Genomic DNA, 25077 nt, shown 5'->3' on the forward strand with positions numbered 1-25077 from the left:
GGCACTATACATCGACACCAACAGGGATGGTGCTGCTATACGCCCATCCCCAGCCATTGACTACTCAGTATGCAGAGGTTCTGAATGACTGAACTCCACACAGCCTGGCTTCCTCTCCGCTGCCCTCTCACAGGCCTTGCATGCAGTTTGCACCCAATAAGCTACATTCAACACTACCATTTGGCTAGAATGATTGTGGAAATATAAGAAATTGTGATTACTATAATAATTTAAGTAACTGTTAGAAATGTTAGAAATGACTTAACTTCTGCAAAGATTACTTTTGCCCCCCCCCCATTTAGGAAAAAATAATTAAAGAGACAAAAGCGAGGCTACAACGTCACTTTGATATGAGCTTCGGAGGAGGTCGAGTTGAGGAACCCTTGCCTGCAGATCGGTTGAAACAAGGGGCCACATTCACAATTATTTGCACCCCACAAGTCTCGCTCCCTGTTTCGCAGGTGGGGCCCCACGGTGACCCCGTGACCCAGAATTCTTCTAATAAGAGCCAGGAGCCATTTCTCCAGGCACAATAGCCCTGCTACAATCTACACTGTTGTCGTCTTGAATTTATAGAGCTTACTTTTTACTGCTTGGTATTAAAAAAAAACACTCTTGGGGAAAAAAGGGGGTAGTGCATTAGCAAAAGGGTTGAAACTTTACACCACTTACTGGGAACTCAATTGTTAAGGGCCATTTGTATTTACTTCTTTATTTATTTTAAGTCTGCTTTGTTAAATGTACACCTATGAACACATGCCCTCTATGACATCTGTGTCTCATTCGTTCTCGCTCTCTCCCACGCACACACACACACACACGTACAGTCACATGTGGGGCCACCTCTCCTAAAAACATGCCATTTTCTTTCTTCTTGTACTTGTGGTGAACAGCATTGTAGCTAGAATTTTTGAAATTTCCTCAACAAGAGAAACAGCCCCAAGAGAGTATACAATAAATAAAAACACTGCTACAACTTAACGGTTTGGCTTATAATTAAGGTAAAAAAAATAATATGTATGAGTGAGTGGGTGAGTAAACAAACCATTTAGTTAACTAATAATTGCTGGGCCAAATTACATGTATAGCTCCAATTTTATGTGGGACAGTTGTGTGATCCAGCGACATGTAATCCACCACACTTTTTAAAGCTATAGTGGAAAAATAATGGCCATCTTAATGAAAATACAAACATACACCTGTAAGATTCTGATCAGTGCTGGATGCTCTTATTGTATAACTGCCACGCTTTGAGATTATTTTTATTTTTTTAGAGGCACATTGTCAAGACAGTGGAGAGTTGGCATCATCTTTAAATGACACGTTTAAAAAAAATCTATTTTCACATACCAAATTTCACAGCAATTTTTTTTTTAAGTTCAATAGAGTGAAATATCTGAGACTAAAATGTCTGAAAAGTTTAACAGCCATGCCATAGAAAAGAATACAATACAGCTGTGGACAAGATTTTTTTTTTGGATGAATTACGTTTTGTATGTTGTTGTTGCTGCATAAATTTTCATACAAGTCGCTAGCCAACCCTGCAGTAGGAATGATAATGTAGTGCAGCCAAGCAGGAGACAGCGTGGGCTTTTTTGGCCACAGCCATGACTAAGTTCAGAGAAATGTACATCATGAAACTTTGATTAAATATGCATTTCCCCCCACATCAAACACGTTCCTCAGGATCCAAAACCCATGCACCCTGGTCTTTGCATGTACCCCAAGCTGCGGCCAATCCCACCCTGCTCCCCACAAAGATCTGCCTGCCTGCTACAGCACTTCCCCTTCCTGATGGGTTCAAAGGTTAAGCCACGGTGATTGGCCAAGCCCCCAGCTGATACTCAGCAGGCTAGAATGCAAAAAGGGGCCCCAGTGTATGTGTGTGTGTGTCTATCTAGCCTATACTCAGAATACTGTTCCCATTGACTATACGGATATCATTCCTGTTGTAAAAGGAGGGCACATTTTTCCTTTTACATATGGCTGAAACTGGACTCTATTGCTGCCATGGCCAGCAAAACAGACTAGAGCCTACCAATACATAGCTACGTGAAACGTTTTTCATGGTCAATAATTTGTGCAGGAAGGTCGGAAATTTGACCCAAAACTGACATTTTAGCTCATTTGGTTTTTATCCAAACAAAACCTAGCCTGTTACACTTTAGGCCACCAGCCACCAGGAAACCTTGTATGGTGGAAAAATACATTTCACGTCAAGTTGTCAAATCAAATAAATTTGCCATTAAGGACCAGCATCACATGCTAAAATAAATGAATCCATCATTTTATCAATTTCAGCATATTTTCATAGGCTGGGTGTTCAACCTCTGTTTTCAACACCAGATCATCCAATTAAAATTCACACTGAGATACACAATGTATATTACGAGTAATAAAGCCTCTCAGAAATCATTAGAGCAATTACCAAGCAAGAGCCAATTTAATTTAATCCAAGAAAGGATTAATTAGGACCTAAATGTGCCACTACTAACAAAATGTAACATTACACACACCCAAAGCCAATATAACACCCAATCTTTTACATCTCCAGCACAGATTAGATGGGCCCTAGGAAATAATAATCCTGTCACACTTATGGGAAGCATTCATCACTGAAACACATGACAGATCAGTGGCTAGTGGCTAAAGGGGTCTATAGTCTCAAACTGAGGTTTTCCGTGACTATAGGGCCCCAAGCTCCCATTCCAGTCGCGTTTGGGAGTCCATCTCATGCAACAGCACAATGTGTGGATAGGAGGGCGGAAGCGCAGGGCAGGCAGACAGGGAGAATGACGGGTAGATCCTTCTCAAATGGACGACTCTCTCCGCCACGCAGGCCTGTACGCCTCAAACCCAACCTGCATCCACTCTAGCCTTAACAAGTCGGAGCTCACGTCGTACCACGCACTGGGCTTCAGTCAAAATTAGCAGTGGATAGGGCAGTGAAGAAATACAGGCCCATGCCGGTTAAAAGCATATTCACAATGGTTTTAGGAGCAGCATGGCGAGGGGAGGGGAGGGAGCGTTGGCTACCACCATACGCCCCTTTCATTTGACCCCAACGCATTGAGAGAAAAAACATGGCGTCTCATTTGGCCCAAATAAAAATAGCCTACATAGACGCATTAATTGTAGCAGCCTCCGCCGACGACGTAAACTGCACACACAAGTCCAGCAAATCTCACTTCAAAAAAAGAAAATGAGTTATAGAAAATGGCTGGAGGAGGAGGAGGAGGAGGAGAGAGAAAAAACTGGGGCCCCCACGAGTTGATCCAAGCACTATTTAATAAAACTGCACGTACCTTTGACGTTTAGGGACCGAGTGCTCCACTTCGAGAACTTTTCCATGAAGTTCAACTTTACCTAGGAGAGCAAATAACAACATTTTTTTGTAATTTCACTAATAGTTTCGTCTCACAGCAGGCCTGCTCTGTGCTTTCAGAACATGCCTAATAGTCCTAATGTTTACGAAGTGCAGTAAAATATATAAACACAAGATATGGGCAGATATCAGAGGGGTGGATATTCGCCGGTTAATGCGATATTATCGGGACAAATTAATGAAAATGTGCGGGGATAGTAGTGTAGCACAAGGACACAGCAAATTGGCTAGACATGAACCGAATTTGTAAAATTATACGAGTTTAACCTAATTGTTGCGTGGTGGCCTATATTGACAGGCGTCACTTCACGCTTAACAACACGCCATGACACAAAATAAATAATATACAAAGGCAAAACGGTCGTGTGGCTCATTTCGTTGGCCTACATTTGGCCAACACAATTAAACCACCTGGTGTGTCAGCATGGGCGGACTGGCTCCACTGTGTGCTACAATGTAACAAGTTAGGGCCACTGAAGAGGGGCCTACACTTTGAAACATGGGCGAGAGAGCAACTTCAAAGGGGCGCTGATGGAAGCAGCAACACAGTAACAGCTTCCACTCATAATCGTGTCAAAGTGGGCTGATGTAGAGCCCACAATAAGGTTCACTTCACGGCGTCCACACAGCCCGCAGCCCCATATGCGCCCCGCTGCTCAGTGTCTGAACGGCGTAAACCTACAATAGGGAAGCCTTGGTATTCCCATTCCCCATGCTTGTGTTTACTCGACCATTTTATCAAGCTAAATGCGAGCGCATGGTTTCAGTGGAAACCTGGGCACCCGTGTATCTGCGTCCACGGTGTCAAAAGGCCAAGTAGCTAAAGGTTGTGGGAGAGAAAGAGAATGGCTTGTATGGTGGATACACCCCCCACCCTACAAGACTACATGCATTTCTCTCAGGGGCCCTGGAGTAAAGCGATCTCCACATAATTGCAGCAGTTCGGGCGTCGTTCAGACAACACTTTATTCACCCCGAAATAAATTCTCACCTGAAAGAACATCAATGGCCTTCATTGCAACCTTCTCGTCCGGGCAATCCACGAACGCATAGCCAGTTTTGACAAGAAATGGACCAGTGTGCGGAATCTTCCACTGCTCAAAGATAGTTTCCAAGTCCTCCGCGCTCGCCTCTTCGCTCACGTTGCCAATGTATAGCTTATTCATGTTCTGCGCCGAAAAGGACAATCTTTACGCCGGCGGAGAGATAGTTATTCGCTCTCTCGGATGCGCAGTGTTTAGAGTAGCCTAAAATCGCCTTTACTACTACGGAGTGGCCGTGGCGTGCTTCCCGGTCGTTCAAGCCACAGATAGATTTAAACTGGCAACCTCACAGTGCGTTTGCGCTCCCTTGCCCCTCTATCTCTATCGCGCAAAAAATAAATTCTCAATTATTAATCTCGTGTCTCCAAACGATGGCGGGCTGGGTGAAAAGGAGGAGAAACTACTTTGTGTCTTCCTCCAAACCCCTTGGCAAAGAGACAGAGAATGTCACACACGGTAAGGCTGGCGCCCGCCTCTGAGTGGAACCTACAAGAAGAAGAAGAAGGGGGAGAGAAAAAAAAAATCCTCGGCTATTCCGGCTTTTTTGAATGAGCCACGTGTTCAAACTACAAATCAACCCCACACGTGAGGAATCCCAATTGCTCAATTAAGTGTTTTGGGATTGGGGAAAATTGCACGGGAATCTGGGGTGGGGACAGCAGAGGGGAGTGGAGAAAAAAGGAGGGGAAGAGTGGATTGGTGTTGGGAAAAAACCTGGCGAGCTGTGCGCGTAAAGGGATTCCGTGAGAACCCAGTGTATCTTTTACTAGAATCACATTCGTGTGCCTTTCTCTGCAAACCCTCGATTCTCATTGGTCGGCTGAGGAATAGTAAAACGGCAGTGCGCTCGCGCACGCCCATATAGCAGGGCGACGCTGATATTGCGGGGGCTTGTGCGCACGGCTGTGCTGGTAAAGTGCGCTGCGCTGTACGGATGACACAGTAGGAGGAAAGGGGGTGGGGCCATTCATAAATGATATTGCACTATATTGTTAAATTGCATACATATGGACACATTCAATTTGGGGAATCTAGAATAGGGAGGGGCCCTGTGTCGCTTCTTGGGCCCTCAGTCAATATGGGAATGACACGTACTACTATCCAAATGACGGCATCCATCTTCTCCAACAAGATTGGAGCCAGCCTCTGCCTATGATCCACAATTCAAAGTCCAACAGCACGCCCGACTTGCCCGTGGTCCCACTGAATGGCATCAAGGGGGCGTCTTTGGGTGAGATGACTGCTGCCACGCCACTTATTTTCCCCTCAACTTTCAGGCCATTTGGAAAAAGTGGAAAAGGCTCGGCCGAGCCGAATGAATGCATATGGCGAATCCTTTCCCCTATACCTCCGGAAGGCATGGGTCTGTGCATGCTCTGAAAGAGGGAGGAGTCTCCTCCAGAAAAGTACCCCTAGCGTCATATATGTAGACATACAGCCCAAATGAATCACATGTGGAATAGCCTACATGTCTAAAATATTATACAACGGCCAATAAGATAAGTCGTAAATCACAGTTACTCGTAGCTCAGCCTACGGGAAATGCATATTACGGGTAATCAAACCCATGCCTGTTGAATAATGGCGGATTGTCAACCCAGTTTTTCAGCACCAAGGACCCCCAAATTAATAAATTACATATGGGGGTCACGCTGACCTTAGAGAGCCAGTCTGGGAACAGCTTTCTAGACGGGCAGAGGCTACATTTCCTCATACTGCTGACGTCTGATGAATTTAATAGACCTCACAATGGAATTAAAGTATATATTTTTTTGTATTTTGTTGGAAACCCATTTGGACCTCCAAAGGCCCCATGCGGTTCCAGGTTCTACTTTGAGGACGACTGTTAAACTATTAATTTGGATATTTGAAATAGCCTATAGAAGATTAGGTAACATGTAGCCTATGTGCAGTTCAAATTCAACTCCAGACTATTAAGATTTGATTTTTTTGCCTATATATAGTTGAAGTATAACACATACATTGTTGTGCATAGACATGCACATGCAACAATAAGTTCATTATTATAAATATGAGCTCTATGTTGTAGTCAGTGACTTCTGTGTGCGCATAGTGGCAACATAATCAGTGATGATGAGTGGCAAATTATAATAAGATATAGGTAAACTATTAACTCAGAGAGATCTAAACAATATAGCAAGATATAGTACTATAATTAAAATCATTGTAAATTATATGTAACTTAATTAGCCTATTATGTCTGATAGCATTTGCTGTGTCAGATATGCTACCCTGAATCTAATATTCTAAACATTGATGCAAGTTTGAAAAGTTGTGTAGATTTCATTTCTCAAGGAAAGGGGTAGGCAAGGTGAGTTTAGGTGGGTTTAGCCTGCACTACACCCCTGCAATTTGCAAGTGCAAAAATGATAGGCTACTGTGTCACTAGAGCTGTTTCCTAATGAATAGACCTAGGTGTGCAGGCTCATTTAAAGCAGGCTACAAAGGCAGTGTTGGTTTTGTGGGCCCTTTAGCCAGTGGCTCAGACTGTGTGTGTGTGTGTGTGTGTGTGTGTGTGTGTGTGTGTGTGTGTGTGTGTGTGTGTGTGTGTGTGTGTGTGTGTGTGTGTGTGTGTGTGTGTGTGTGTGTGTGTGTGTGAGAGAGAGAGGAGAGAGAGAGAAGGCGGGGTTCTGCTGCTGCTGAACAAACACAGCGAGTTATCTGATTGGTCGGGAGGGCTGACCAATCAGAGGGCTCCAGACCAGCTCCGTACTACTGCCTGGCTCGGCCTCAACGCGCTCATTCATTGGCTATCCTGCTCTGCTATTCTATATGAATGAGCGCGCCAATGATGCATTTCTCCCATGTTTCCCCTTTTAGGCTTTATCACGAGCCATGGAGATGCAACGAAATATGACCCGTGACGTCATCCGTGGCACTTTATATAACTAATACATGAAGTTTAGATTGTCTTTACACCTGAAGGTAACTGAGACGAATAAATAAATACACAAACAATTAAATGTAGTATTTAAAACTCACATTTAACACACTGTCTGCTTCCTAAACATTTTGTAATTCATTTAAAGTTATAACTCCAGAAACATTTCTTCAGATTCTGCCCATGCAGATCCATAGCTTTCTTTAGTTTTGGACATGCACAACGAGGGATTTATTGAAAATTAGCATTTTCCATTGGCCTAGTTGGGCATATACAATTTTTTAGAACTTAGTTTTTTCGACCTCATTGATTTCCGCTGCAAGGGAAATAACGAAATGCAAACTTAATGTGTCTCAAAGCTGCCTCCTGTGATACTTTTATAGACAGAGTGCACACAGAAACACAGGGCACAAGAGCTTTTGTGCGTTTAAATGAAGTAGCCTAAAATAATGCATGCATGGCTGCAGCCTGTGTGTGTGTGTGCGCGTGTGTGTGTGCGCGCGCGCGCGCGCGCGCGTGTGTGTGTGTGTGTGTGTGTGTGTGTGTGTGTGTGTGTGTGTGTGTGTGTGTGTGTGTGTGTGTGTGTGTGTGTGTGTGTGTGTGTACGTGCGTGCGTGCCTGCCTGTGTGTGGCTGCAGGCTCTGCTCTGCAGGAGGAGTGAATGTATCGCTGAGGAATGTACAGAAAGTCTCCCCGCCCCCAGCCCCTGCTCTCCTCGCTATGGACACATTCCATAGGGCAAACTGACATAAAGTTTCAGACTAGGTTGCATCCTATGTGGGATGATTTCTGCGGTTTATGAATAGGGGAGAGAGAGAAAGCCTGGGAAAATCGATCTGGTTTAGCCTAAGTGCATTTGTAGGGAGAGAAAGAGAGCTAAAGCAGTACAAACGCAGCCTATAGCCCAACTTTGTGCTATTGGCCTCACTCCAAGATGTAGATAACTTGGTCTACGTCGCCAAACGCAAGGGTCGTTTCCCCCCTTAGGCTACATGGAATCAAGGGATTCTGTGTTCCGGTGAGATTGCTTTATTTATTTATTTATGTCTTGCTAGGCGAATAGCCATTCTCATTGTGTTTTTTACTTGAGTTTTAACCATTCAATCCACCGACTGAGCGCTTTGGACAGAATGTATATGGAACATTGTGGTGAACGAACGCCATGTTGAAGGGAATGTTGAGGCTCACAGTAACATAGAACTTTGGCGGAAACACGGTCTATATCGATGTAATAACACGTTTTATCCAGACATGTGTTTTCTATTTACATCCAGTGCTTTCATACAGGCTGCATACAAGTCTTTCAAAAAAGAAAAAGAAAAAAGGGGAACTGGATAAGTCCTTTCTCCACAGATTCCCCTATGGGATGGCACCCCTCATCTCATTAGAAAATGGCGGTGTTGTGCCCCTTGAAAACACATGCCAAGGAACATTTCTGTTTAATAGTGGGCTAAATAGTGAGGTAATGGTCACTGGCAAATTATTAAAACTATGCAACTATTGCAACTAGGCCTACTACATGTATTTTATTTAAAAATAATGATGCTATTAAAGAATTTATACCTTTTTCTTGGTGTCTCGTTGCTCACTCTGTTCAACCAAAAATGAAATGCTGTCATTAGTCAGAAAAAGTTGACTCAATCCAGACCACTGGAAACTATAGATTATTTAAATGTGAATGTATTTTTTAAGGAATGGAATTGTCTCTTGTTTTGTTGAAAATAGTTTAAAAAAATGCTATTAATAGTTAACATGCATACCGTCATACTTGTTTTGTGTCACAAGTGGCAACATCCATCACCAATTAAATATTTGTTTAATTGCCAGACTATAGGCTGAGATTGATTTAGTTATACACTCTGCATTTGATCTATAGTGTGTAGAATTATATTGTCTGAAATTCACATTTGGTTTTTATTTGCAGTAAAAATATAATTTTTTGTTGGGCTATCAACATCTGCTGATGTTTTTTCGTGGGATAAAGATGACGCTGTCCATTTTAATGTTCTGAGCAGTTGGTCAGATCAACACCACATGTAAATCTGCAGTGCAGAGAGGCCTGATAAAACTAGCTATTTATTTCACACTGGAGTCACATGAATTTTTGCAGAATTTGTCACACATTGCAGTTGTAGTGTAAAAAGGGCCATGTTTCAGCATGTAGCTTTGCCTCTGACTTACTGGAAAACTTTCCTGCTCTCCTGCTGTGGTTTGCTTGTTGCAGCACCTTGATTGATTAGTTACACTGCTGAGCAAATCTCTCCTTAAAGGCTCAAAAGCAATGAATTCCTTCAATATCTTTGTCAGGTATAGTTTTGTAAAAGAGAAACATGATTTGTTGTGCTTCAAGTTTTAGTAAGTGTAATTTCACATTACATTATGTTTATTTCAAAATAAAGTGCATGATTTATAGAATCTGGAATGGGTAGTAGACTGTGGATTTTATTACAGGTGGAAAAGTTTCAGCAATTTCTTCTTTAAAATGTAGTTATTTTCTATAGGGACATATTTCCAAGAGTGAGTTGAGCTGAAATAAAAGTGTTGGAGCTAATTATCTTCAAACCACATGATTTTTGGTGGTACATTTGATTAAAGTTATTGCAATTTTACCTTTTTATTTGACATATGATTTGATAGGTTTCTTGAATATGCAATATTTTGAAGTTATGGCATAACAATAAACTTTCTCCATGTCTATGGACTTCTCTTTGTGCATATGTGCAACCTTAGGTTTAAAACAGTTTGTATATATTGATAATGATCGATTTTCTTATATTGAGGCAAATATCAGTTCATTAAAAAAATAAACACCAATAACTGCAAATCTCTGGCTCAGCAAAGAACTGTTGAATTTGGACAAAACACTCACATTTCTTTCAGATACAAATAGCTAAATGTCAAAAAATTTATTTTTCAGATAAGCCCCTGGTTAACTGATGAAGAAGCCATGTGAGATTTCACTGTAGGCTACCAATATATCATCAAACCATCTTACTGATAATGAAGATCGTTCACTTGAGTTAATTGAATAGCAAACAATTCTCGTATAACTTTGTTATTCCACAGGCAGCCATCATGTTTACTGCTTAGACATGAACAAATCAGATACACATTCCTCGCAATTCCACTCTCTGGACTATACATCTAAGAGCATGTTATTGCTTGTTAACCTTCATGACTGTCGCCCCTCAGTCTTATTCTGATTGCAGAGTGATGTATGGAGCCACAGGTTGCAACTGGACCTGCTGTAAACCCACCCATGGGTATGCTTGGCTTGTGTACTCGGCTCCACATAACTTTGACCCCTGTAGTAAAGATTTATGAAGGAGTTCATGGTAAAGCTGAGCAGGAATGAAAAAATGTCAATTTGATGTATAATCAGAAGGTAGCCTTTGTGTTGGAGAGTTCAATTGTCAGCCAATATTCTTCTGTTACGTGGAAGGTGTGGGCTCCAAGTAGATCATGTCCCATTTAATGTTGTCTTTACTCTGTTTGAGGAAATAATGTACATGTGTCTTTGTTTGATCACGAGTCCCAAATTTAGGTGAGATATCATCCCCAATAACCATCTACACGTAATGTCGACTACTACTGGCCATCCTATCTGGAAATGGCCCCCTCCATCCTTCTTCAGAGGATTTGCAGTCTCTGTGGGGGTCTAAGCTAATGGAGATACCTAAGAAAAAGACACACACAACAAGATACTAGCTCACATAAGTATACAATTCAGTGATTTCTTGGTGTTCTTCTCAATCTGCGCACCTGCTGTGCTAGTAGACTGTGGATCAGAGAGAAGTCAAAAGCAAGCTAATGTTTCCTCATTGTGTTACCGGGGTGTTCTTTCAGGGAACATCAGTGATTGAATCTCACTAAATGTAATCAAAGTAGTGAACGGGTGCTACGATGTATACACAGCAGCGGCTCGGAGTTCACCATGTGACTGTTCAATCTTTATTGAGAAATAGCTCTACTTTGACCCTTGTATCCTGCCAACTAGTGGTTACCTTGGGACCTAAAGAATGATCATTGAGTCAGTGTGAATGAATGCATAACTCCGAGAGGCCCCACGTTTATGAATCAAGTTCTGGACAATTAGGGTTAAGGTCTATAGATAAAGAGCCGTTAATGTCTTCAGGTTTACTCCTTTGATCAGCCAATCAGTTTCAAGAGCTTGTTTGCTCTCAGCGAGTATCAATCCAGCATCTGAACCGTTATCTGATCGGGGCAGACAACTGACCAAGTTGTCTGATGCAATCTGCAAGGTTTTGATCAATGCAGGAACATGTGACTGTTAACATGGTCTGATGGGATTCAGAAATGGCCTTGCTCTGTCAACACTTTTCCTAATGTAAAACACACATCTTTGGTCAACTTTGAAAAGGGAAATGTACAAGTAATATCACGGTTGAGTTGAAGTACATCATGTTGTCACATGCCAATGAAAAAAGTATTTGAATGTCCGCCATGGTGCAGTTTTATGAAAATAAGCACTTGTGTTGTAACTTTGGACTGCTGTAATTTGTTGGGATCTGCCTCTGAACAAACAAATGTACAATTACCAAAGTCCCTCAAATATAGTGTTTTGTAATTTGTTCCGTCTGCAATGACATTCACAATAAAAGATTATGGATATGACTATCTGCATCTGGTTTGATTAGTATGGTTTGAATGAGAGAAAATACAACTTATGCAAAGCCCATACTGTGGTTTCAAGCGTGGCTCCACTTCAGTTTGTTTTACATTTGTATGAACATGAACTTATCACACAGCCATGGCACAAATCTTATTCTGTGAAAACTTGTTTTCTCACCTGCACCCACACCATTTCTTAACTCCCACCTACCTATACATAAGCCCAATGCCAATTTCATGCACACCAAGTCAGAAATCACCATACACATTTTGAAGTTTTCATATTTTTATATTTCTATACAAAGGAACAAGAAGAAACATAATACTGTACATGAAAATAAAACTCTGTGGAGATACTCAAATGTTGACTTCCTCAACTAAAAAAAAGTGGAAAAAAAGGTGAGCAGAGACCCAACCACTGATCTTTGGTAACACACATTTTACATCCTGATTTACCTGCTACTTACCAGGAAACTGAGTTAGCACTATAGGCAATTGGATCAACAACCAATCACAACCAAGACATAAATAGAATTTTTATACTTTTTTATACCTACCTAAGACAGGGTGTAAAATGAAGTGTCACCATTAACAATATTAGTAATTGAAATTCTACAGCCGGTTGCCCTGCATCTTTCCTTCCCCATCATGATACAGACTATATTATAGGCCAATGTAACAGATTAAGGGAATGACATCATGACACAGACTATATTATAGGCCAATGTAACAGATTAAGATCATGACATCATGACACAGACTATATTATAGGCCAATGTAACAGATTAAGATCATGACATCATGACACAGACTATATTATAGGCCAATGTAACAGATTAAGATCATGACATCATGACACAGACTATATTATAGGCCAATGTAACAGATTAAGATCATGACATCATGACACAGACTATATTATAGGCCAATGTAACAGATTAAGATCATGACATCATGACGCAGACTATATTATAGGCCAATGTAACAGATTAAGGGAATGACATCATGACATCATGACGCAGACTATATTATAGGCCAATGTAACAGATTAAGGGAATGACATCATGACGTAACTATATTATAGGCCAATGTAACAGATTAAGGGAATGCTGTTCATTTACCATCACTACAACATCCCTGCTTAAGAAAGTGAAGAGGGAAGGAAGGATGCAAGTGGAGGAAACAAGCAACACGTTAACCATCAGCTGTTGAGTGCTTTGCTCACATTCGACATGGATGCGTTAATCAGTCTAGAAATTAAGACATCTACTGCATGTAAACAACTTATGTCAAACTTAAAGAGTTATGTCTGTCGATATGGACCTGCTAGCTCAAAATATTCCCCTCACTTTGATGAAGCAGACTCCAGCAATGAGAGAGAGGAAATGTGAATGTTGAAAGAAGCCACTTAGTATTGTCCTGTGTGAGGAAAAAAGAAAATAAAAAGGGATTCACATTAGTAGAGGTACAAGTCAGCACAGTGTTAATGAAGTCAATCTGCTTTCAGCTGTGAGTAAAGTACCTCAATGTGTTTGGACATGCATACCAAAGGCAGCCTAATGTCTTAAGACAAGGACGTGGATGCAGTGGAGCTAGGTGTGTTGGGTGCAGTGGAGCTAGGTGTGTTGGATGCAGTGGAGCTAGGTGTGTTGGATGCAGTGGAGCTAGGTGTGTTGGGTGCAGTCAGGGCCGCTGCTGGCCATTTGGGTGCCCTAAGCGTAATTGTTTTGTGGTGCCCCCCCCCCCCCCCCCCCCCGTAAAACTTTCAATAACTGTCAAACGAAAGACTGCAAAATCATTAATTATGAACGATACTAGTGTATCTCACATTTCATTACATGTGGGAAACAAACAATTGTTAGAATTACTGTACATGTCAGCAAACAAGTGATTGTTAAACTGTACATGTAAGCAGGGGCGGACTGGGATCATAATTCAGGCCGGGCATTAGATACCAAGCAGGCCAGGCCGATACAGGCCGACGTGCGTGCCGGCGTCCGAAGGGCGGCGGCGAAAAATTTGGGCTGTTTGAAGCCCAATTTGGGCCGTTTGAAGCCAGATTTGGACCGTCTGAAGCCCGATTTGGGCCAGTTGAAGCCAGATTTGGGCCAGTTGAAGCCAGATTTGGGCCGGTTGAAGCCAGATTTGGGCCGCTTGAAGCCCAATTTGGGCCGTTTGAAGCCCAATTTGGGCCGAGTCCAATTTTACAATGAGATGCACCCTGAATAAAGTAATAAAACCACTAGTAAACCAGTAGGCGGCGCCTGGCCTGCTGTTCAGTGAGTGGCCTGACTGAGGGCACCAAATTTTTTTTTTTTTTTTTTTTTTTTTTTTGTGTGCCCTCAGTCACATGATGCCCTACGCAGTCTGCATACTCTGCGTAATGGGGTGCGGCGGGCCTGGGTGCAGTGGAGGTAGGTGTGTTGGATGTAGTGGAGCTAGGTGTGTTGGATGCAGTGAAGCTAGGTGTGTTGGGTGCAGTGGAGGTAGGTGTGTTGGATGTAGTGGAGCTAGGTGTGTTGGATGCAGTGAAGCTAGGTGTGTTGGGTGCAGTGGAGGTAGGTGTGTTGGATGTAGTGGAGCTAGGTGTGTTTGGATGTAGTGGAGCTAGGTGTGTTGGGTGCAGTGGAGCTAGGTGTGTTGGATGCAGTGGAGCTAGGTGTGTTGGATGCAGTGGAGCTAGGTGTGTTGGGTGCAGTGGAGCTAGGTGTGTTGGGTGCAGTGGAGGTAGGTGTGTTGGATGTAGTGGAGCTAGGTGTGTTGGATGCAGTGGAGCTAGGTGTGTTGGATGCAGTGGAGCTAGGTGTGTTGGATGCAGTGGAGTTAGGTGTGTTGGGTGCAGTGGTGCTAGGTGTGTTGGATGCAGTGGAGCTAGGTGTGTTGGATGCAGTGGAGCTAGGTGTGTTGGGTGCAGTGGAGCTAGGTGTGTTGGATGCAGTGGAGCTAGGTGTGTTGGGTGCAGTGGAGCTAGGTGTGTTGGATGCAGTGGAGCTAGGTCTAGGTGTATGTGCTGCATGCTGCGTTTCTCTTGGCACTTACGCGGGCTGTAGGAGCGGGATCGTGAGCGAGACCTGTATCGGCTGTAGTAGGGAGACGGAGAGCGCCTGCGACTGCAGAGAGACAGAAGGATTACACCTTTCCTCCAAATCACCCGTGTAATATCCATTTTGTACTGGGGGTAATGACTCACCTGTACCTGTAGTCATACTCGTCGTATCGGTCATAGCGCTCATCAGAGCCACGCTCATAGTGCGAGTCTCTCCCCTGCCTGCTGCTGCCACCGCCTCCACTGCCATTACTGCAGATACAAGAGGAATCAACAAGTCATGACCTCCAGGTGTCTTCTCTATTGAGCACCATGTAAAAGCAGATACATACTGTGTATATATATATATATATATATATATATATATATATATAGTATTTAACCTTTATTTTACCAGGTAAATCCCTTTGGGATTAGGAATCTTGTTTCCTAGAGTGACCTGGCCGTTATTTCACAATCCTCCGGACTTGTTAATTGATGAAGACAGTTTTTTGGTAGTTTTTTGTAATAGGCCAAGATATTGATAGCTATATGAATATGATGACTATTCAATTCCATACAATTCCATACATACTTGTGTTCCACCTACATGCGGATTCACACTCACGTTCAGTAACTCTGCACTCTGACTTGGACTTGGATTCAGGTAATGGGGACTTGACTCAGAATCTTCTTTGGTGACTCTGACTCAAAACACTGGGGACTCCAGACTCGACTTGGACTCCAGATATAGTCACATGACTACAACACTGCCATAAATACAATAGACCCTTTTCACGGGGGCCATTTTGTGTCGAAAATGCAGGATAAACACAGGTGCAAGAAAAACACTAATGAGGGTTTAACTTGCAATCATGGAAGATGGAAACCCTCATTAGTGTTTTGCTTGCACCTGTGTTTATCCTGCCTTTTCGACACAAAATGGCCCCCGTAAGAAGGGTCTATACACCCTCTATCCCAATTCGCTGCACTTCACCTCTGCAATGTACACTTGGGCCCCTATTCTCCCACAGGCCTTCGGCGCTAAAACGGGCCTTAAACGCAAAAAAACGTGCCTTGCGCCTGTTTTGGGACGATATCAATATGGCTTTACGCTGCCAAATGCGCTTTAGGCCGAATGGGCCAAAGTGGGCGTGTCGGCGCTAAATACCGGCCTACTGTTATCTTCCGACCTGGCTTACATTTAGCGCTTTGCGCCTTTGAAAAGCAGGCCTATTCAGTGCGCCAGTGTCAAGGAGTGCTCTTCTGCCTCTCCCCTGTCACCCTTCTCTGTCTCTCTCTGAAACCAGGCCTATTCAGTGCGCCAGGGCTCTTCTGCCTCTTCTCTGTCACCCTTCTCTCTCTCTCTCTCCGACTCCCTCGCTCAGACAGACACAACACATAGCAGCACCCAGCTTCCCATAGGAAATAGCAGTTGTAAGTTTACTGCCTGTGAATGTCTCAGCATGCAATTGGGTCCTCCATTTCGCTACTAAATAGCAACCAAATGAGCCGAAATAGATATAAAAGGTAGATCTAAAATAATGTGTAATGGTAAGACAACCTGCAATTGTAGAACATTTCAATATTGGACCAAATAAAACATCGAAATGAAACACCACCCTATGTGAAACATATATGTCCTCTTGAGCCTATATATATCCCTTGTCGATTTAACGTGATTTAGATAAGTGACAGCGGAACGCGCTTCTGTCATGTGCTATACTGTGATGTCCGCTCCAATAACTTGGCCCTACTTCACATTTAGTTTTACAATAAAAACACATTTATGCAATGACTTTACATAATGTAGGGTATATTTATGTGCATCATTCTACCTGCAGCAGGGGAGAGAAAACGATATCTTTCTGGACAAACTTTCATCAATATAAAATGAATCTCATCATATAGGGATAGGCTATATTTTTCTAGCTGATGCATTTAGAACATTCTTTTCACTTTGATCTTGCTATAGTGTAGCGTATTTACATGCTTGCAGTATTTAAACTGCAGTTAGATTGGTTTGAGAAGCATAATAATATGGAATAATATCCTATAATATGGAGACAGACAGACTGGATGAAGGGAGGGGGGGGGGGGGGGGGGGGCAGAGCGCTTGGCTTTCGTCTGGTTTTGTTGGACCACTGGAATGGAGCTTAAAAGGCAAGCATGCGATTTGTTTATTGCACTTATCCAATGAACTGACGGTGCATAATTTTACGCTTAAAAGGCGTGGTTGTAATGGTTGAGGCTGCGTCTAGCGCCAAGACCAAGATATCAAGTGCGCTGGTCCACGCCCACTGATTTGCGCTGCGCCAGGCGCTCGGCCTAGAAACAGCGCCGATGCAACGATAGGGGCCTTGATGTCTAATGCCACACTACAGTTACAGGGATCTAGCTCTTTCTTGTGATATAAATGTGCTGCTGTGAGCGAACTGCACTTTGCTACTATGCACTTTATATCTCTACTGTGCACTTTAGATCGTTGCTACTGTTGTCATTTGCACTTTAACTATTGTGTTGCACTTTAAACTGCTGCTCTAGACTGTTTTTACAATGTTTTTTTTGTCTTATTTGTTTTTATGTATGTACTTCGTACTACGCTTTCTGCAATCCAATTTGCCCTTTTGGGACACTTAATAAATCTTGAATCTTGAATCTTGAATCTAACATGTAGGACTTGATCATTTCAGACATGCAGTGAACTCCTGAAGATATCCAGACATCACTTGGGATGGGGTGAACACAATCGTCCGTTGTGATCTTAACCACCCAAGCCCCTAGTACAGTACTATGTCCCCGTGTGGCTCGCAGAGCGCCTCATGTTTGAATACCACAGTTTAATGTCCAGAGCGAGTGAGTGGGTGTGTGCTTACAAGCAAACGATTTGTTGCACTTGTGACAACCATGGTGACAACGAGCATCGTCAGCATCGAGTCTAGTGAAGTATAACCAAAGATACGTTTCGTTCTCTCTGCCATCTCTCCCTCTCTTTCACTGCGACTCGCTTTGTGTGTGTGTCGGTTTGTGTGCTCCTTGCCTGTGAGCGCGCGCGCACGCGTGTGTGTGTGTGTGTGTGTGTGTCTGCCCCCGCCACCCTCCTCACACAGCCTCCACTCAGAGAGAAAGCGAGCGAGACGAGATATATTTTCTGGATTAGAAATAGTCCCGGCCTGTCTGTCTGTCTTGTATCGTGAAAATGCAACAAGATGATAGTGTTGCGCATTATATATTCCAGAGATAAATTTTGTGGGGAGAAATAAATTGAAAACGGGGCAGATATGTTGTCAACATGGCTGTGAAATCGCCTTTTCCAGCTTTTAACGTTACCGCGACCACTACCTGGCAGGGCGGCAGGCAATTTTTTGGTACTTCGCAAACGGCTCACTTCTTTGCACATCGCCCCTGTTTTCTAAACTTATCAGCAGAATAATGCATTGAAGGCTTTTTTTCATGGAGTGCAGAATTGCTTTCTATATCTCTAATGTAGTCGACATTGAAAAACGTTACTAAAAGTTTGTCTTGCATAAATCCCGCAGCATGCCCCACCTCCCCCACCATCCCAATCTCTATACCAGGAGGATTTCCATCCTCATGTGTGAATACAACAATGCCTCTTGTATGAAAAGGGTAACTCCGGGGAATGTCTGGACCGGATTCAACGGACATAGTCGAGAGATTCATGTCTGAAAGTTGCTTAAGTGTTCTTACTGTGTTGGCCGACCCATGTATATTCCTGGCGTGGGGGTGTGGGGACGCTTGGTAATGGAATAATCCACCCTGATGCGCCTCCCATCTAGCTCCATGCCGTTGGCTTGCTCCATTGCCTAGGGAACACAAGAGGGAGGGAAAACCAAAGCTGCTATCAAAATCTCTCAGGCACTTTGGTAAAGTGATTTAATTCACAAATGCCGACCTACATTACAAGCAGTAGCCCCTTGCAGGGGATGTATGGCTGTGTAGAAAGAATTATATGTGGCAATGTTGACACCTAGTGGCATGCTCAGGTAATCACACTTAACTAAGCAACTACAGGATGCCATATAGAACGTTTCATCGGAATTCTGTTGCTAGGGAACAGTAACAGTTTAGACTCAAGTTTATTTCCTCGATGTTATTGTATTAGCAAACACTGCAACAGGAAGTAAGGCTAGGGCCAATTTAGAATGTTTCTCTTGTCAAGTTGAAACGGTCTATACGGGGAGGACATTTTAAACCTGCATGCATTACACCTATGAAAGCAGTACTGCACAATACATGTACATGCAACTGCTAATGGCCATATGCTGGAGCAAAACGTTTTACAAAATAAACATCCAAGAAAAACAATTAATGTTAAGACTGGATCAAAATGGCCTATATTAGTGGGGCTGAAGCCCATTGGCCTATACGAATAAATAAACCACACCCATTTCCCATACCTCTTTGGAATCCTCAATTCTCTCAAAGTAAACGAAGGCGAAGCCACGGGAGCGCCCGCTGCGCTGGTCATAGACCACGTTGACCCCCGCCAGAGGACCGTAGCGAGAGAACACGTCCCTCAGGTCACGCTCAGTAGTGTACAGACTCAAGCCAAACACCCCCAAACATGTGTTGGGGTCAGGGTTCGCCTGGAAGGGTCAGAGTTGGTAGGGTGGCTTACCTCATCCACGCCACCGGATTTAGCAGACAAAGTGGGCACAAAGACAGCACAGACACGCCTTTCCAAACATCATGCACGCAAAAGAATGCAACACAAGGAAAATATCTTCCATTCCTTTGTGTCTAACTGTGAAAACCAGCCTTTCGGGGCTCCATACAGTTTGGACAAATACCTACAATAAGCATGTTGGACAGAAGAGTGGTAACGGAGCATGAGAATTTCTATCTTCAATAAAAGGCCATTAATTATGGGAATTACTTTTTGGCTGGAAGATTAAGCACATAATGGGTTACTATTAACGTTAAGGATCTGTACATGTTAAAGGTTGCCTGGGTCCAGACCTTGGAGTTGAGCTTTGGCTGCTTCTGGCATCGTGACATGCAAATGCCTTTTCCTCGGTTTTACCAGCGATTCACCAATCAGCACCGAGGGGGACTAACGATTAGCCAATCAGCATCAATAAACAGCCCAACGGGCAGAGCTAATGCCATTGTGAAGTGCGCCGAGGAGTAATAACAGCAAGGGAAACAATGGAGAAACAATTCTCCTAAACAACTGAAGTGAATGGTGACAAAACAAACAAACCCAAAAACATAAAATGCCTCTACACAGTATACTGCTTGTCTGGCGTAATCCAAGTCTCCAGAAGCCCCGAGATGCCAAGTTGACTTGAAAAGATGTCACTTACACCCACCATGTTTTAGCGTAAATCTTCACTGTAGCCGTGAGCTGAAAGGCCGTTTTCACTTTCACTTTCAAACAATTCTCCCATAGGTAAGTGTTCAATGGGGAAACTGTATGACAGTTTTAATAACCCCTTCTGAAACAGCTTCCAAACACATCCCATAAATCACAGGATAGATAGATAATCTATCTATAATAGAGAGATAGAAATAGAATAGCCTGAGTAACTCATCCAACTGTCAAATCAAGCACATTGTTGAAAAAAGAAGAAGAGGAAAAAAGGGAAAAGGTCCACATACCCTGGCATCAGCATCACCTCCATGACCGCGTGCTTCTTTTGTGAAGTCATGGTTCTGTGGATGTAATGAAAGGAGGGGAAGGTTCATCAAAGCTGTTAAATGTCAAGTCAAGCTGTTCTCCCATGAAACTAAGCAGAAACACCTGGGGGGGGGGGGGGGGGGCTTGTCCTCACAAATAAATGACTGAAAATATTTTGCTCTTTTCACTTCAAATACAATGTTGTGCTTAGTACCTGTGTGATACCCTTGCAGCCAGTCTATAAATGGTTTTTATTTATCGTCCAAATCCAATCCTTATGCGAAACTCTCCCTTTTTGTTTGCTGTAACTATGGTGATCTGTCTCTCCTTCATGAGAAAAACGTGCTTAAACAGTGGTGTGATGGGGCTCAGCCACGCCAAACCGACGTCAAAGAAATAGCGGCAACGAAGGCCGACTGCTGCGTCGCCTCACATCGCCTGTGTCGGGGGCCACTAAGTTGCACATGAACACGCATATTTGTGTAGTGATAGCATTCTGTTACATCACCACACGGCCATCTTGGTAGGACAATAACAGGTGATTGTAATAAATTAACAGGTGATTGCAATTGACAAACACGGCCAGTATGTTGATTTGCGACTGGTCTTAACTTAAATGTACCATTGTAGCGCTGGTTTATTGTTGTATTTTGTGTGTGTCTTGTAAACCCATGAGGGTTGGCACAAATAAAAATCAATCAATCAATCAATTATGAGCTGTGTGTATTGTAAAGCACCATATTGGTAGGAAATACATGTGACATCATAGGAATAGTATGAATTGGAATGATCAGATGAGATGAAGTTGAAAAATTAGAAGAATGTTTTGTGCGCGCCCTCTTTTCTCATGCACTGATTTGCTTAACCAGCTGAGCAGCCAATCAGAGTGATTTGTCTCACCGATGGCGATGTTGAATCAGAACACATACACACACACACACACACCGCAAAAACTATGGCCACAGATGCTCACCGACGGCCCGATGTTGAATGACAGCCGACCATCGGCTCGGCGTGTCTGGGGTTTTAAATAAATAGACCATGTTTTGGGGAGATCTCGGTGTATTCCTAGTTTTTAAGAACATGTACATGTACAACCTCTGTGCGAGAGTATACAATTTGTTCATTCTGGCTAACTTCATCCTGCCCTCCAACCTGATCACACTCACCCTGCTGCCTGTGTGACGGCGCCGGTCGGACACGGGAGAGCCGCTCTGGCTCCTTCTGCGGCTGTATTCCGGGCTGTAGGAGCGGGACTTCTTCCGGTAAGAATGGGAGCGAGAGCGCGAACGGCTATAGCGGCGGTTTGAGTGCCGCTGAGAGTGGGACCTAAAACAGATGCGACAGAGGGGAATTGAATATGAGAGGGAGAGTAGAGAGGCAGCAGTCAAAGAGGAGAAACGATGACAGAGACGAGACATGAATCTTTAGCACATCCGGCTTTAACAGGATGACGCATTTCAATGAACTGTCGATCAGCCAATCAGCAGCACTTAATGTTGCCAAAGATGATAATGTCACAAAGATCAATAGAATGGCAAAACATACCTAGATTTTGAAGGAGAGCGGGATCTGGACTCCGAGCGTTTGGAGGCCCGGGTTGGACTCGGGGAGCCGGACCTGCTCTCCGACTTGACCCGAGCTGGACTCCCACGATCCGATTTACATGGGGAGCGAGACTCCTATTGCCACAGGAGCGTGTTAACACCACTTTGATGGACAAATACACATAATGTCTCACACACAAACTATCACACACACACACACACACACACACACAGAAAGCAGTGACATGTAGAAGAGTAGTATGTTGCACACATACACCTTACTAAAATGTACAGCTATGTACTGTGGAGGAAAGGGTTAGTGCTCTTATCATTTCAATTAACAAATCTTTGGTTTACAATGTGGCATTATTAAGCCTGTGTAACAATGTAATATAGATCTATTCCCGTGCCCACCTGGGCCATCATGGGAAGAACTAAAAGTTAACATGCATTTTCATTTTACAGAAAGGGAGCATAGTACAGAAAAGACATTGGGAACACAAATGATATTTACTTAACCTAGGGACACATTCATTCTTCCAGATTCTTTTTACGCTACTCCTTTCTCTCAGGAATTCTATCCTTCTTCATTCTTCTTTTTTCAGTTTTCTCATTTTCTGATCCCAGGTCTGTTTTCCTCTCTTCACCCAAATTGAAAACAGTTCATTTTAGTAGCCATTATGCGGCAAGTGCTTCTATCTCTGAAACCATTCTTCCGTCACATTCCCCCTTTCCACGTCTATGTTCTGATCTGTAAATGTTTTCATTATGCCTTCTTTTATCTTGAAATTTTTCTTCCACATTCTTGGATAAAACTCTTCAAATCCTTCACGATCAATAACCTTAATGAAAAAAGAACATTCAATAAAATTAAGATCAAGGGTTTATGAAAAGGAAAATGTATTTAGTGAAAAGATAATGACTTATAACACTGAATGCAGTACAATTACATTGCTGTTACATTATTAATCATTTCAGAATAGGCAAGTCAGTACAACAGTGTAGGTGGAGGGGCTAAATTCAACTAACAAAGTATGTGTTTACATTGTAGAATAGCTATATATCACAGCGTGAAAGCAGGGAAGGAAGAGTGGCTTTCATAAACTTTCAACTGCAATCCCAAGCTAAAATGAATAAAGGCTAGATCTGGCATGTTGGCTGCATCAAGAGCAGCGTCATTTGAGCCAAGGCCAGGGACGTTGTGCAAAATACGACGCAGTAACAATAACGTCCATTAGCAATGAACGTAAAGTACAATAATTGGATTTTAAAAAATCCCAATTCAAACCAATCTGCAAATACCGAGATCTAGCGGTAGTTGCATTTCCGTACACGCTAGCTAGCTAACGTTATAGATGGGGTTGAACGTTAATTGAGGGAGTCTCGTTGGAGCTTGAACATTCAGTGAAACAAAAAAGCGAGGTAAAGCAATAAAGCAAGAGCTCTATCCGCCTCTAACACCGATAACATTAACGTGAAATCGTCATAACGTTAACGTTAAGTACGTATGTTGCTGGTGCATTGCCTTGCAGTGTTTCTTATCTCGGCAGCCACACAAGAGAAAGGAAGGGGGAAAGGATAGTGATACTTGATAATTAACTGTAAACACTTACCCGCCCTCCATAGTTAAACTTCCCACCATCAATGTCACTCATTGTGCAATACAATATAACCGAAAAATGGGACCTAAATGGTCCGAACTGGGGTTGTACCGTTTTGTTGTTCAGACAGACCGGGTAGAAGATGGCGCATGCGGAGGGGGCGGGGGGAAGGTTTGTTTATGGGCTGCAGGGTGTGACGTCAGCAGATGGCTCCTCCAATCTGGGAACCCAGGGTCTATTTTTATTTGAAAAATATATTTATTTCTCAAATTCTAATTCTAATTCTCAAATTATATTTTTTTAAATAAAAATAGACTCTGGGTTCCCAGATTGTGATTGTGCTAATGGCTACCCAGACCATGACCCAGACTTTTTCAGGGACCCTAGGTTAACTTACAAGGACCCCCATCTGATAAGAGGGGATGCCATTGCCACCTGATATAGACGGTTTTAACTTGACAACAAAAACATTCGAAATTGAACCCCAGCTCACTTCCTGTTACAGTGTTTGCTATGGACAAAAAAATAAGAAGGAGCAGAGCAGGACTGACAATTCCGTGAAAACCGTCTATATGGGCCAGACCAGATTTCGATACCACTCGGCGGGCAAATTCTAATATATATATATTTTAAATATACATCCACAGCCTAGATAGACATAGCCTGGGTAAACCCAGCCCCCACATGACCTGCTCTCAGACCTGCTCAACCTGCTCACTAATGACTAGTGAGCAGGGTGAGCAGGTCACGTGGGGGCTGGGTTTACCCAGGCTAAGATAGACATACCTTTTCAAAAAAGAGTTTTGTTTTTTATTAGAATTTACCCACTAGTGGTGGTACCAACAAGTGAAATTGTTCATGGACTATGAGATGATTTCGACTGCTAGTTGACTTCATTCAGAATTACACAACTGTTTGTTATAATATAAACGTTATATTGTAGCTAGGCAAAAGTGGGGACAGTGAAACCAACCATCAAAACAGTCATCTATACACTTGTGCTAAAAACCTGTAGTGATTGAAATAGCATGAAACTATTCCTCTTATTTGGCTGGAGACCACCTAGAACGGGGTCATCCCTATGTTCCCCGGGTCCTATGTTCCCCGTTTTTGTGGGACCGGGGAACATAGAACCCCGCTATGTTCCCTGGGAGAGGTTAGGTTTTGGGTTAGGGTCTGGGGGAGGTTAGGTTTAGGCGTGGGGGGTGGGAGAGGTTAGGTTTTGGGTTAGGGTCTGGGGGAGGTTAGGTTCGGTCCCACAAAAACGGGGAACATAGGACCCGGGGAATATAGGACCC

At 43.1% G+C, this 25077-nt stretch overlaps 2 protein-coding genes across 8 annotated transcripts in view; both read right to left on the reverse strand.

The window, feature by feature from the left end:
- igf2bp3 (insulin-like growth factor 2 mRNA binding protein 3) overlaps positions 1–4551 on the reverse strand; it is a gene marked incomplete at both ends in the record, with an annotated part of 30311 nt that extends 25760 nt beyond the window's left edge. For all 7 annotated transcript variants that reach the window (XM_083645688.1, XM_083645687.1, XM_083645686.1 and 4 more), the window contains 2 exons: positions 3306–3366; positions 4377–4551. In XM_083645688.1, the coding sequence (XP_083501814.1) occupies positions 3306–3366; positions 4377–4551 (236 nt within the window). The remainder of the gene's footprint in view (positions 1–3305; positions 3367–4376) is intronic.
- A 7763-nt stretch (positions 4552–12314) lies between these two features.
- Positions 12315–23833, reverse strand: tra2a (transformer 2 alpha homolog; the record flags this gene model as incomplete). Its single annotated transcript, XM_083645983.1, has 9 exons — positions 12315–13381; positions 15002–15072; positions 15153–15260; positions 18699–18814; positions 19409–19597; positions 20613–20666; positions 21801–21960; positions 22180–22313; positions 23792–23833. 9 exons carry the CDS (start codon positions 23831–23833, stop codon positions 13371–13373), a joined length of 885 nt encoding a protein of 294 aa, XP_083502109.1. The 3' UTR covers positions 12315–13370.
- Between the last annotated feature and the right edge of the window lie 1244 nt (positions 23834–25077).

This window comes from Poromitra crassiceps (genome assembly GCF_964638095.1).
Source record: "Poromitra crassiceps genome assembly, chromosome: 11".
Classification (NCBI taxonomy): Eukaryota; Metazoa; Chordata; class Actinopteri; order Beryciformes; family Melamphaidae; genus Poromitra; species Poromitra crassiceps.